Below are 15,457 nucleotides of genomic sequence, written 5' to 3'. Positions count from 1 at the left end.
ATATATTTTTTAATAAAATAATTTAATCTTAAAATTAAAATAAAATTTTCTTATAATCAATTAAAAAATAAATTTTATACGTTTTTATTTTACTATACAGAATAGATTAAAAAACTTATGTTTATTGTATTTCAAATTGCAAGACATCGAGACAATTTTTATGAATTTGATATATACATATACTGAAAAAATATTTTATTATATTAATTGGAATTCTTAGATAGATTCTTAGATAGATTCAACCAGAAGATACAAATTAAATACTTATAGTTAAATCTATTGAATTTTCGAGATAACCGGAAAACAGAATGCACAGTTATCTATGTTTGTAGAACTGTGGAAAATATTTCATACGGCTTTTTCAGTCATTCTTTTTGTAACATCGCGAATGTGCCATTTTCTCAGACTATAGTCACACAAGGGAAGGAAGAAAGTGATTTATTTTCAATAAAAGTTGACGGAATTGCAAGAGATCTCGGATAAAATACATACTATCAACGTTTCTTCGAAACTTAGATCTTGTGAGCAAATGTGAACTTTCTTGAGCTTATAACCACGATGAAATCCCTTAAACGTGATTTCGTGTTAATATAGTTTAAAGTTAGTTTCCCCTTTTATACATATAGGTTTCTATGCGCTTCTTATTTATCTATGAATTGTTTAGAAACATACGGATATGAAAATGACATAAAGAAAACGAACAAAAATATATATTAAAACACGATATTTCCATTTTGATATTCCATTTCAATTATAATATTATATACTAGAATGTGTTTTATTTTATAATATATGATATATATTTTTAAAATATAAGTTGTCAAATTTTATGTGCATTTGCAACAATTTGTAAAAATACGGATTGGCTTTGAATTTATTCTATCCTCCTAAACGAGAAGATTTTATGAGTATGTCGTGGATCTCATATATGTAGGAAATGTGCCTTTTGTCGGCATATAACCTTATAATTCTTTAGTATACTGATGAGTAATATGTTACGAGTTGTCTTTTTTACGACCGTCGTATATATTGCGTGAGAAAATTTATCCAATTTGCCGTAGTCAACTTACGCAGTGCTATTTATGATATTTTCTTTACGATATTATTATGCTTCATATTATATTGCTTCACAATTTCTTATATATCGAGGTTTAATCTCGGCATACTGTTAAATACTAGCTAACAAATTATGCGTTTTATGAGATCATCGGTCTATCATCTTGTTATAATCTCCTGTTTAAATTTTTATTTCAGAACCATATTGTCAACTCACTTTCGATGGATGGTCCTGTTGGCCGAACACTCCAGCAGGATCAACAGCTTATATATCATGTCCTGACTTCATCACCGGCTTTGATGCATCGCGTAAGTACGTTAATAGCTGTAGAAATGCGATAATTAATCATCTAAGCTATCGTTTTTTTTTTTTTGATGAATGATTAGTCGTTATTACCGATATAATGACTAATATTATTTTGCAATTGGAACGTTACTTGCGTCAGTAAAATGAGTCTTGTTTATGTAACTATTGTAGCACGCCGCTATCAACTAACTATTTTTCATATTTTTCCAAAAACATTCAAAGTCACATACCTTAATATCTTATATCTCTCTTATCTTATTTTTTCCTCGTCCCCTCTTTATTATATTAACATCATAATGAATGACTTGCACTTTTATATTTACAGTAATTTGATAATTTTATCTTAGAGATTTTATCTTAAAGATAAAATACTTATTTCAGTTTACTTCTTAATATCAATTCTCTTCATTTCGTCTCGTAAAATCAGTACAGTTTATAATTTATGAAAGAATTTACAATAGAATTTTCTGCCTTCATATGTTCGTTGATACATCAATTGATATAAATCGAGAAAAATTAATTGATGAATCAATTGATATATTTAATCTTCTAATTTAACAGTATATTATTTTTATCGATGTTAGTATAGGGACACAAATATCGATTCGATTTATTATAGAAATTAGTTTAAAAGTTTCGAAAATGACCTATTGTGAGAATAAAAAAACTTCTATTACTTTTTTTTTATTTTCTTTGAAATCTTTAAAAGCGTAGAAAAAGTATTCCAGGAAAGATACTAGAGGATCTGTGTGAAAAAAATTCATATGCTGCGAAGAATGTATCCATTATTTGCTTGTTTGCTTAAAATATGTATAGATAATAGATAATATAATCATATAATATTAAATAAGATGTGTGAATGGACACATACTATGCAATGCCATATGTATTTAAACTTCTTAAAAAAATCTTTATTATGTAACATTGCGCTTTTACTTATATATTATATAATCGCTACAAAAAAATTTATAAACACACATATCTTTATTATACAATATCTAGCTCGTATGATTCTTAAAATATAATATGCATTTATTTTTCTTCGAGAAATATTTTAAATGTTTATTGAAAAACTTTAGGCATCCCTCTAAATATAAGGTATAAAATATTTATAAGAATTCGCGACCATTTCATTAGAAAAGACTTGCGCATTAACAGTTTAACGTATAATATTATATATAAAACTGCACTTACAATTCAATGATCAATTAAACAATAAATAATAACAAAACATTAATAATATTGCTGAAAATACGTATATAAACTCATTCGCTATGATCTTTAATTTCTTTGATTTGTTTAATCAATGTTGAAAAAATTAATATTTCAAAAAATGTTTGTATAAAACAGTCTCGATAGCAGGCTCCTGCATTTCTTGGAATTTTTCAAAGAGTTGACAGTATCTTGTCATATGTTCGTTCTTCGAATCCGGCGACGGTAACATATTTACAGCCATAAAATAGGAATATGTATTACCAATTTCAACAAGACCTTCTATGATACTAGTAAAACAGTTTACATAATTATCGGATATCTCGCGAACAAAGTACCTGAGAATACTGGCCATTAACGAGATTAATAGTGGCGAGAAAATATCGACTAATTTGGGCAAGTACTGACCAATTTTCAAGCCAAAAGCTTTCATCCTTAAAGATTCGTTGCAAACTTCTTGAAATTTCTTCATATATACTAATAGCAAATAAGACTCCGCATCTTGTTCAGGTGACAAAATAGATGAAAATAAAATTTGCAAACTATCGATGACTCGTGGATTAATAGATGTATCAGAGTGAATATATTTGCAAGCACGAATAACGAAAATATCTATGAATGAATGCATAATTTTGTTGACTTGACAATTATATTTTTTAAGAGGTTGAGACTTGTCACAATAAGTACAATAAGTAGTCGCTGCGTTTGCTTTATGAAAGACATCGGTTAGTACTTTAAAGTATGTTATGTATTCATCCTTACTCTGCAAAAGACACGATACTGTAAAAGATATCGCTGTTTTACTCACATTAAAATTACAATGTAATAAATATCTTCGAATTATACTTTTGATAAATTCTTCAGGTAAAACATTGAAATTATTTGTTTTGGAAAGATTTGTCAATAACTCGATAATATAACCGTCTATCTTCCGCGATTCCATTTTATAAAACTTGTCCATTATTTTCGACCACAGATCAAAAGATTTTTTAATGTATTCATTGGGAATGAATATGAACTTGTGATTTCTTACATAATAAGGTTTCTTTATATGTAACGCGTTATGTTCAAATACATCCATTATCATTTTCAATATTATATCTAGGAGTAATGTGTTTTTTTCAGTAGAGTCAGTAGGATTCACCGATGACACAGCTTGACAATATAGAGACCAAGTTTCGGGTTTTGGATTTGAAAAGAACAATCGTTGGATTGCTTCGAACAAAACTTGTTGTATTGAATAATGATCGGTCGACAACATTTTTTGATAGAGATCAAGTTGTTGCACGACAGATGTTAAGGGTATTAGTCTAATCCCATGCTTTTGTACACTCACGCGCATATCCGTCAACTTCTTCACGCATGATATTACTTTGGACATAGGAGTTCGTCTACTTACGTTTGTTAGTATCATCAAAGCTATTGACAAGTAACCTCCTACGCACAATCTAATTATGAGGTCAAAATGAATTGGAGGATTGGAAAGTCTCATGCTCAATGGTAAATTTTTCACTATCTTGTAATTATTCTTAGCGTTTGGACGACTAGTATCTACCTTCATTTCTGTGGGTACGAAAGAATCGATTAACTTTGTCACTGCCTCACCGTGAAGTAAAATGGCTAAGATAGTAATGCTAGACGATATTTTATCTTCGCATTTGTCGTGTATATAATCCTTGCAATGTTCGGCAAATTTAATGGGTAGGTCTTTGTACCAACGCATACTCCTGATGAAGTGATGCACCTGTTTGCAATGATAATTTTCCATGGTGACTTTTAAATACTCTTTCCAATTCTCCTGTATATTTTGTAGATCTGATTTTAAAGCAAATGTTTTTAAGCTTACAGATGTGGTATTTTCTTCTGATGGAAACCAACTGCGATATAATTCTGGTTCATACGACTGCAGTAGATGGTGCATATAATTATTACATAAAAAATGAGACTTCTTATATAAAGAACGTTTTTTAGACCATTTTTTAGGACTATCCGAGTAATAATTCCGACATTCTTGAGAACATTTGTTAGAACGTTCTTCAAAACGTAATATTTCGAAAATGGCGTCCATTAACCAAGGATGGTCTTTAATTGTCAGTTTTTCTACATTGATTTCATTCTCATACCATTTATCACATCTATTATTAAATACGGCTATCGTATTTAATAATATTCGGATAATTTTAAAAAATATTTCTTTTTCATAGAAATCTTCAAAATCCTTTTTTTGAATTGTGTTTAAGAATATTACAAGCCATTGTCTTTCATCGTGTGGCTCCAACTCTGGCAGCGGTAGTCTTCATGATTTTGTTCTATACAAATGTCGACCAATTCTTCCATTGGCATATTGTATTTAAGTCTGAAATACACCATAAACTGGAACATATATTCCGATACAAATTCATTTTTTACGTAAAACAATTGGATAATTTCTATTATAAGGGAGAGCTGCTTTTTATTAAAATCACGTGGATGATAGTATATTCTAAGAAAACTGAATAGACTTTGAAATACACTACGGTTTTCGTTCTTATGTCTCTTCAAGAAGTACATCAAAGTATCGGATAACGCATCGTCATCCTTATTATTCTTACAAACTTGCATCATTTTTTCAATTAACTCAGATCTTTCCTTTTCATCTTTAGTTTTATTTATTTGTTCCTTGAGATATGGTATCGCTTCGTTAACAGGTAAATAACAAATCCAATTTTCCTCGTAAGAATACGAACTCACTTTCTCGAACATAATTCTAGCTTGTTTGATCCGCTCCTCGAGAGGTAACAATTTTAACAAGCCTTCCGTTATATTTTTCGTTTCAGTAAGAAGAGATTTATCATATTTGGACTCGTACGATTTACGGAGTAGTTCGTATATTTTATTATCTGGATAATATCGTAAGTATTCGAGCACTTCGTATGTGCTGAACAAAGATTCTTTTTCGGGTAATAAATCCAGAAATATTTTTTCCATTAAATGCTCGTTGATCTGTTTTTTTAACATGTGGATGTATGTACGCGGCTTTTTTATCAAGTGTTGCTTAGCCTTTTTCAAGAATATTTTAGCACGAGTGTTGCTCAAACTAGGTTTATTATAATAAGGTCTTATAATACTCGATTCATGAGCCTCAAATAGCTCTACAAAATCTTCCGGTCGCTTCTTTATTAATTTGGGCAGTAAAGATTCATATGTAGCGACGTTATTCGGGAATGGAGTGCGTTCATCAGAATTAGAGAATAATTTGAGAAAACGCACTGCCAAATCCAGATTTTTGCGGAATATATGTTTAACAAAATGTGCAGGCAGCACGAATCCTTTTTTTACGATCGTGTCATAAGCAAAAGTCGTATCACAAGCCAGGAACAATGGGTAAGCGGTTTGAAAGTCATAAATAGACTCCACTGCTATGAACATTTGCTGTGCAAAAACCGGATCCTTCAATTTATATCCGAGTGTCTTCACGATACGCATTCTCGTCTTTACGGAAACGTACGGAAAGAGATGTTCGCAGAAGTATGCGACGTTGACGATCTCCTTGTAGCTGCCATCGAAAAACCAAGTGGCCTTAAAAGCCCGGTTTATTATTGTCAAGTCGTCACTTTTGAGCGCTGACGTTATGTCCTTATGCCTCTTTTTCTTGACGGCGGTTTCCACGTGAAGTAGAGGTAGCAATTCTGGCGGAAATTGTTCAACATCTTCGCTGGTTTGATGCAAAGCCAATCTTCCTATCCAACTAAACTTCTCACCGGCGGTATCTCCCGGTATCTTTTGAATTGCTCGCAAATAAGACATCGACAAGTCGACAGGTATTTTGTAGTCCATCGTGATGTTTTCGTTACTGGTACCTTGGCATGAGGCCGTGGAAGAAGAAGACGTCGTGCTTGAAAACAAACGAATGAATTAAATAAATCTGTATTTTTCTATATACAATGAATACAAAAAAAAATAATGTGCTAATGGTCATAGAACTAGGGCAAGCTATTATACTTGTACGTATATTACTATTTAAACGAAAATACATTTATGCGTGTATTTAACATATTTATTTATGAAAAATGTTTTTTGAACGTTTTTATAATAAACGTTTATTCTTTTATTATGTAGTCATTTTATAATAGTATGATAAGTTGGAAAAATTGAAAATTTTTTTTGGGTGTAAAAAAAACATTTGAGTACAGTAAAAAATAGAGTATAGAAAAAAATATGTACATAAAGTAATATTAAAACAGTGTATTCGGACAAACGTTTTCTAATAAACTAATATGCTATTTCCACGAGTAAATCTTTACGTCGGTTTTAAAGTTCATTTTAAAATGTTAAGCTATAAGAAAAATAAAATTGATTTTTAATTTTATAAAAAAGACTTAAAATATTCCTTAAGATAATTTTTATAGAAATGTTAAATATACATATAAATGTATGTTATTCTCGTTTAAATATATAGTATCAGGTTTTTACTTAAAACACGTATATTTGGAACAACGTTTCTAATAAATAGATATGCTAATTGTACGTGTAAACGTTTACTTACAAGTGAATGTTTTTCTGAAAGTGAATATAAACGGATAAACGTATCATGGTTACACGTATCTTCGAAAAACGAAATAAAATTAGAACCCTACTTAGAACCTAAATTTCTCAAATATAGGTAATAAACTTCTTGTGCGGCTGAATAATAAAATCTTTTATTTTTATTTATTTTTAAAATAATATACTTTAATTATTACAATATTTTTTTTAGATAAAATAATTTTTCAGAAATATATGATTTGTTTTACTTTTTCTTAAATTATTAATTAATATTTACTTTCGAAAAATAAGGTTTTTTGGGAAAATATGTCCCTAAACGAATACTTTTTGTACATCCAGTAAATAGCATATTCGAATTTTCGCTTCTTACCTTTTCTATTATCAGCGAGAATACACCTTTGCTCGCAAACAAATTTAAAGAAAGATTTTGTTTGTTTTGATTATTCCAAGGTAAAATTGATGCCGAATTGATCTCGACATTCGCAGCGAATGTCTTGATAATGAACAATTTTCGTTAATTCGGGTGAAGAAGTATAGCGATCGCTAAAAATTTAATTTTCCGTTTTTTTCCGAAATGGACAATGCGAAACACAAGCAAGATCAAATTTGTGACAAAAAATAGCAGGCTGTTTTTTGCCAGTTACAGTACTACGAAGACAAAAACTTTTTCTTCGGCAGACAACTTTTCTTCGGTATTCAGTTTGATACCGTTCGTACTTAAGTAATCACAAACATCACCTGCACTAACTGTGATTATCGCATGCTCAATTTTACGCACATCACCGGCGAGATTTAAATTAAATTTTTATTGAGTTTCGATCGCTTTTATAATGTTTCTTAACGATCTCTTCTGCGAACTTTACACTGCCTACGTGGCTTATGTGATTTATTCGACCTGTTTATATCGATCCGTCTCACGAAAGATCGATCAGAGGTGTGATCGAATTTTTCTAAAGACGGTACAACGGAACCTGAGGTCAGGAGCGACAGCGTCATACAAGAGACGCCTGCGCGTTTTGTGTTGACATGTATGTGTTAAAATGGTATATATATTATTGTTAGGACTTTAGAAGTTAATTGCCCTGTGTGATATGCATAAAATTTGTTTATTTTTTTTATTATCTATGACTATATTATATGACATGAGGTACGGTCAACGCGATGATGCAAATACTTTAAGTGTTCTTTGATTGATCAGAGTTCGTAAAATTCTATGTTCTAATTGATCAATCAAACGCTTCAGAGTATTTGCAGCAAGATTTTCATATGGCAATGAGATGAAAAAAAAATCAATATTTTTATCAAACTTAGGTTGTTCTATCTTCGGATAAACTATGGCCAATCTTCATAATCCGTTCTTACTTTAAGACGTTCTTAAATAATGTCTGATGTTAATACGACTCACTGATTGGTTCGTGACATCTTAAGACGATCTTAAATATAAGAACCTATTATGAATATCAGCCTATATAATAATTTACCTACTAGATAAACAAAAGAGTATAAAACATTAAGAGTGTAAGAGAGTAAGAAAGTAAGACAGTGAGCTGAAGTTTATCGAAAGGGTGGAACAACCTCCAGCCTAAGAGTTCTATTTTTCGTTGAAGAAAATATTACCTATAAGAGTGAATAACAACGAATTATTCCAAGAAAAATTATAACATGAATACCAGAAAGTTTGTGGGTCATTGTGTTTTTATTCATTGCTAATGCCATTGCTAATAAACGCTATCTATTGTTTTCACCATGTATTTATTGCTCTTGGCATTGAAAACTATTTAGTAGAAGATTCATTATTAGATCATGCCTGTAGTCATTGTAAAAAAAGATTTTAGAATTAGGATGTCTTCAAGTTTCACTGAGATGATCTTTTAAATCTTATTTTATTATTTAATAAAAAATAAATATTTGGGAATAAATTCTTCATGTGATAGAGTAAAGTCGTATTAATAGAAAAATACGGAATATGTTGAATTGTTTAATTACAGAAGTTAGATTTGATGATCGTAAAACCATAAGGCATGGAAATCGTAATATGAGATACCCATGAGATATTCCTAATATGAAATAATCCATGCTCCTATGTTATAGTGAAAATCGTTGCTAAAGTATAAATGTTATTGTACAGTAAAAAGGACAACCGGAATAAACGTCGAGTGCCTGTATCTGCGATACTTGATTCCAACTACCTGAAAAGAAGTTCTGGGTATAATCTATAGCATTCTCATTTTTCGTGCACGCTGGCTGTGTTTGTTTGTATTTTAGAAATATTAAATAAAGTTTTTTAATTGCAATATTGATATACTTTTCATTTTACTGTCGATTTCTCGAGGCATCTCATATTAGGAGCACAATTTTTTGATTTGCTCACTTTTTACATTTCTTTAATTTTCAAAAAAAAAAAAGGAATTTGAATTAAATTTTATGTAACGTTATCTTAAAGCTCTTATTAAATTCCCTTCAAAATAACCTATTATTCTTTAAAATTCTGCCTATAGACTTTTAGCATTTATCTAAAATGAACTCAGTATCTCATAATAGGGGCCTTTCTTCTATTGAACACGGCAATAACCCGCAAACCTTCTGGTATCTTTGAAGATAATACGTAAAAACCGAAAAAGCATTATTATAACATGAATTTCGTAAAGTTTAATTTAGAGAGAAAGATAATTCTGCGTAACAATTAGTCGAAATTGTTTTTAAATTAAAAAAAAAAGTTGCTTATATGCATATATAACAGAACATAAAAATAACTGGATAACCTGCAATCTCCATCTAGAATGTAGAAAATAAATGTATTAGTAGTGATACCATATGAAAACACATGAAAAATTTAATACGAAATGTAGAAAATGTACTGAATGTAATACCACATGAAATACACGTAAAACATTCAAATTTAATACAGTAATATTATAAATGTAATATTTTATTATTTATTTTAATTTTATCCGAATTACAATTTCATAGTTAATTTTACGCGCGCGCGAATAATTCTCAGTCAGAATTTAACTAAAATTACTTGAAATTCAATGACAAATAGTACTAAATACTTAACTAACACTTCTTAATTTTAATTTGCAAAAAAACATTCTGTTTCTAGTAAGTCATTTGGGGACTAAATTATTATGTAATCTTTTATTTCTATTAACCAAAACCGACCCTGAACTTAAAGAAAGTAACAATAGTATGCCTATCATTAAAAAATATGTTCAAAAAGTGACAAGTATAGTTATTATAAACCTAAAAGATATAGAGAAACCCAACTTAATATAGATAAAGTTTTAATGCTGTAACTTATTTTTTTTCTCTTCCCAATCCCATCTTTCTTCTCCTTTACGGAAAACTTCCATTTGCAAGTTTGTATCGATATTTAGGTAATTGTATTTTCCATCTTGTGAATCGTTCACGGGTAACCATATATTTGTAACAGGCGTTGGATTTCTAAATCATTTAATTGAAAATTAATTATAAATATAAATTAAAATATCATATGTTTAGAAGAATGTATTTAAAAGAAATTAAATTTCTCGTACCCTGTTTTAGCAAAATCCGTCCACATTTGTGTTAAGCATTTTATCATCTTGTAGTCTTCTGAATCAATTGCAGGTGATGACATGCCGAATTTTTTTAACATATTAAAATAAAACAAGTAGGCCAGTTCCTCAGCATGTGTCACACCTGTCAATTATTTTCGTTCACTTTTAATTAAATCTTTAAATTACATAACTTTATAAATTACATAACTTTAAATATTTTAAAAGACGATTTATTGTTTAAATTAAATTGTCTATAAAACAGATTATGTTGTTTTAAAATCGCACAAAAATTTAGAAACATTCAAAATCAATTTTTATTGTAATTATAATATAAGCGAATATTTTTTATAAATAAAGATAGATTTTTAGATAGTCTTAAATTAATTAATAATACCTGGGAATTCAATATTGTATATTTTTCTTACAAAAGAAGAGTCACTCTCGTATGAAAATTTATACAGATACGTCGCTTTCTTATCGTTATTATTCAGCTTTGTCTGAATATCCACTGCTTCCATTATACCACGATAGAAGAACTGATCGCTGAGAAAATCAACGTAATTTGTTAGAGTTTCTTCTGAAATTGCTTTGTCACCAAAATATAGAGATCGCAATTCCTCGATTGTAATTGGTAATGTAGATAAAGTTTCAGGTAATATAGCATTTTTGAAATCAGAATCGATTTTCTTAAGCTTTTCTTTGCTTATATCTGAAATTTTAAAAACATTTTAGTTCTGTCTACTATAGATCATATGATAAATAATAGATGTTTTACAGCTTTCCTTTTTAAATTAAAAAATAATTAATTTCTGTACATTTGCCAAAAACAGAGAGAAAATCTTTTGTTAAAACATTATTTAAACTTTTTCTATAATGGGATGTGTTAAAAGGAATGCGACATATGATAGATATCCTATTCTATGAAAAAATTCGAAGTATTATAAAGGTACTTTTTTAACAAAAAATAAAACTCAAAAATAAAACTACTTACGCCCTTTCCAGCTACTGCATGGAAGAAAAGATCCTTCGCAACTGGTAAAACCCAAAAGGAATGGTACTTTAACACCGCGGCACTTAAACGTTTTTGAATCTTCCGGAAATACTGGATTCGATGATTCGTGATCCAAAGTTGGTGAACATATTAAACTATATTGTAGATTCTCCTGCGAAAAAGATATTATTGAAATAATATTTTATTCGCACAATCTGTAGCCCGCTTACTGCATATTTATCGAACTTATATAATTACAATCATATATTCAGATAATTACAGTTTCTGTCAAGAGAGACTTTTGTTCAGTTTCTATCAGCTTCTTAGCATCAATTGTTTTGAGAAATTCATAAGCGACTTTCGGATCTGCAGTAGTTTTTCCAAGTATTTTCGCGAGTCGAAAACCTTTGTTCATCGAATGAGATTGTCGTTCAGTTAAACCCCAAGGACATGTTGCGACACCACTTTGCGATATCGCTTTATGAAATAGATCTAATAAACAATAATGACAAATTGATTTCATACAATTTATCACATAACATTCTTATTTTTTTTTCTTTGTAATGTATAAATTAGTGTTTGAGAGTTCTTGTAATCATGATTCCGTAATGATTTTGTGATTGATCTTACGTTATTAAAAATCTCTCTCTCTCTCTCTCTCTCTCTCTCTCTCTCATACACATATGTTAGGGCAATTAAATAAAACGTAAGGAATGAAAAATTCAAGTATGAAATCAACTAACATGTTAATAATCGCTATAAATGATAAAGCACTTCTTTCATTGTTCATTTCACAATACCAAACGACGGATGCTCTATTCATAAAATTCCTTGGACTGGGATCGTACCTACCCGTAAACAGTCTTTTACACTGTTGCGTTCAACAGAAATTTTCTGCTTTTCAGATTCTAGTTTGGGTCTCCGAAGATATGTTGCATGGCGACATATCTAGATTGTAGGCCGGGTGCTTCAGTATTTCTCATCGGAACTGTGTCGCTATGCGATTTTCACATCTTTGGAACCTATATAGCAAGTCTGTAACTTTTAACGACAGTATCGATATTCTTATATTGTCGTTGCACTGATATTATACACGTACGTAATCAAAATGGTATACAATGACAACATAACGATATCGAATTGACGTCAGAAGTAACTGAATCGAAGTACTGATGAAGAATTTGAAAGGAAATTTCCGTCGGACGCAGCATAGCAGGAGGCTGTTTGTGGATTCAATCCTAGCCCAAAGAATTTTATATAAACAGAGCCATCGTCTGGTTTTACAATGGAAGAAATGCCTTGGTAATTATTAACACATTATTTCATATTATATATATGTGGATCTATAGGAAAATTAGTTGTTTTATAAATTTTTACATTACTATTTATAAATTTTATAATGAATTAAATATTTAGAACTTACAAAAAAATTGGAAGAGTATGTTTTATTAGAAACTAATTGAAAGAGAGAGAAAAGAATAAATTTATTATCTGTTTAATATATTTGCTGAGCTTTTTATTTTTTATTTACAAATGTTTTAGTGTTTGAATGATTTTGAGATAAAGCATCGTAGTTGACTTATGAATAAATTCATGATTAAATGGAACGGGGTTTGGGTTTTTAAATTATTAAATGTATCGATAAATCTTTATCGACAAAATACGTTGTACCTTTGGCTAACGGAGATAGAGTTAAATAATGTACGATAGCTCCACCAGCGCTTTCGCCGAAAATAGTGACATTATCTGGATTTCCTCCGAACTGTGATATATTTTTCTGTACCCATCGTAATGCCATAATCACATCCTTCAAACCTTGATTACCTGTCGCTACTTTATCGTAGAGGTTCAGGAAACCTGAAATTATTAATGAATTTTTCTAAAGTTGATTTTTCTTAGTTAAAAATAGATGATTATTTTATTATGTTTAAAGCAAATCGTGTTAAAATTTGTTTAATGCTAATCAGCAAAATTTAAATAATTTTATATGTAAAAATAAATAACAAACACACATACAGATGTTTGTAATGACGTACTATGAACAGCTAAATGTGAATTAAACTTTTTGTATTAATTAATTTATTTAGACTATGTGACTTATGATCTAAGTGACTTATTTCAAACGAAAGACATCTGAACAATTACTATCAAAATGTTAAACACAAATGATATGTGTATAATAATACATATTGAAACGAATGACGTACCTAAAACGCCTAGTCTATAATTCAAGGTAACCAAAACTACATCTTTCTGCACGATATAATCGGGACCGTACATGACTGCATCACCAGAACCTTGACAAAAAGCCCCACCATGTATCCACACCATTACCGCACGTTTCTTTGAAGGTTTGATATTTGTGGTGTACACGTTTAAATAAAGGCAATCTTCACTGCCCTCAATTTCATGTGTAAGATCATTTATTTGAACGGAGATGTTTCCATATTTCGATGCGTCTCTTTTACCGGACCATGGTTCTGCTGGTACCGGATCCTAAAAATCGCATATACGCACAATGTGATTCTCTGTGTTAAGAAACAACTTTTTTGTATGCAAAATTGTATTCAAGTAATTTTTAAATAAACAACTAACGTTTAAAGCTAACGAATGAGTGCTCTAAGTTCCGCATAAATTTGACGATATCCATTTTATTATTTCTTTTTTATATAGGCTTTATTGTAGTGTTTTAGAAAGTTCTCAAAGCTTCAAGAATGTACAATAAAAATAAGAGATTTTATAAAAAAAAATTCAATTTAACTTTTATTTGCGATTGCAAACTCAGTTAACGATATTTTATTTAGCCCTACTTACTTTTTACATGTGCTTTGCTATAATTGATTGTCTTCGAAATATTTTAGTGTTTCTGGATTTTTTGATAATGTATATTAATAAATGAAAAGCAGATTATATAATAATTATGAAATAATAAACAGTTTTATGATCGGTTAATCATAATTTTTCAAAGAATTAACTTTTATAAAAATGTATTTGTTATCATGAATTATATTTACTTACTTTGAATCTAAGATCTCCAATTGGTGGTTTCGCATATGGTATTCCTCGAAAGGCTATGTAATAATCATCATAAACACCTTTTTCTACAATGCCAATTAACTTTCCTTCCTGCACGTGTATTTCGATTTTGTTATCCATAATGGATAACGCTATCTAAGTAGAAAAATATTAGAGAAAAATTAATCACCCGCTAGAAATTGGCTAGTTTTTTATTATTTTGTTAGATAGTAAGTATCCCCAGAATAACTGGATAGAAGTCTTAGATAAAATTAACTCTAGTGAGGCGTCTTGGAAACTGGACAGGTCTGACGGATTAGTAAATAGCTATGGATAGTTATGGATGACCTGAGAAAAGTACATGTCGATAAGTTTATCAGTTTATGTTGCATACATGCGTATCTGTATTCTAAGAAAGATATAAATTATTTTTTTATAAGTCAGATTAAAATCGAATTGATGCAATAAAATTTTATTTATCGTTTATGATTATGTCATAATATACTTTATACATTTAACATTAAACTTTCAACTTTATACGTAAATAAACTTGAATTATCTCTCTTGTTACATTTCTCAACGAACAACTAGGACTTATTCGATCTTGTTATATTTGTTCGTGATTTATAAGAAATATGAGGAAGTATGAGGCTCCTCGACTACTATAAATATAAATCAACCGATGAAATTATACAAATATAATTAAAGAAAAGATGAATTCTTTTCATTGATACAAAATTGATATCTGCATAACACTATATAATAAAAAGTTTATAATAAAATTGAAATCATTTAACAATGTATATATATATA

General features: G+C 29.6%; 2 protein-coding genes across 7 annotated transcripts in view; one reads left to right on the top strand and one right to left on the bottom strand.

The window, feature by feature from the left end:
- LOC108754948 (calcitonin receptor-like) overlaps positions 1-15,457 on the top strand; it is a 112,896-nt gene that overhangs the window by 29,686 nt on the left and 67,753 nt on the right. For 3 of the 4 annotated variants that reach the window (XM_018497623.1, XM_018497624.1, XM_018497626.1), the window contains exon 4: positions 1,255-1,365. In XM_018497623.1, coding sequence (XP_018353125.1) covers positions 1,255-1,365 — 111 coding nt within the window. Of the gene's footprint in view, positions 1-1,254; positions 1,366-12,464; positions 12,932-15,457 lie in introns of those variants that run through there. The other variant, XM_018497625.1, reaches the window with a different exon arrangement.
- Positions 10,055-15,457, bottom strand: part of LOC108754946 (para-nitrobenzyl esterase-like) — a 15,279-nt gene continuing 9,876 nt past the window's right edge. For 2 of the 3 annotated variants that reach the window (XM_018497620.1, XM_018497619.1), the window contains exons 2-9: positions 14,648-14,800; positions 13,837-14,125; positions 13,301-13,486; positions 11,910-12,121; positions 11,630-11,801; positions 11,033-11,347; positions 10,636-10,780; positions 10,055-10,543 (exon numbers count right to left, since the gene is read on the bottom strand). In XM_018497620.1, the coding sequence (XP_018353122.1) occupies positions 10,384-10,543; positions 10,636-10,780; positions 11,033-11,347; positions 11,630-11,801; positions 11,910-12,121; positions 13,301-13,486; positions 13,837-14,125; positions 14,648-14,785 (1,617 nt within the window). In that variant the 5' untranslated portion in view covers positions 14,786-14,800 and the 3' untranslated portion in view covers positions 10,055-10,383. Of the gene's footprint in view, positions 10,544-10,635; positions 10,781-11,032; positions 11,348-11,629; positions 11,802-11,909; positions 12,122-13,300; positions 13,487-13,836; positions 14,126-14,647; positions 14,801-15,457 lie in introns of those variants that run through there. The other variant, XM_018497618.1, reaches the window with a different exon arrangement.

The sequence above is a fragment of the Trachymyrmex septentrionalis genome, unplaced genomic scaffold (genome assembly GCF_001594115.1).
Source record: "Trachymyrmex septentrionalis isolate Tsep2-gDNA-1 unplaced genomic scaffold, Tsep1.0 scaffold83, whole genome shotgun sequence".
Classification (NCBI taxonomy): domain Eukaryota; kingdom Metazoa; phylum Arthropoda; class Insecta; order Hymenoptera; family Formicidae; genus Trachymyrmex; species Trachymyrmex septentrionalis.
The sequence above is the reverse complement of the archived record's forward strand: the minus strand, read 5'-3'. Positions and strand labels throughout refer to the sequence as shown.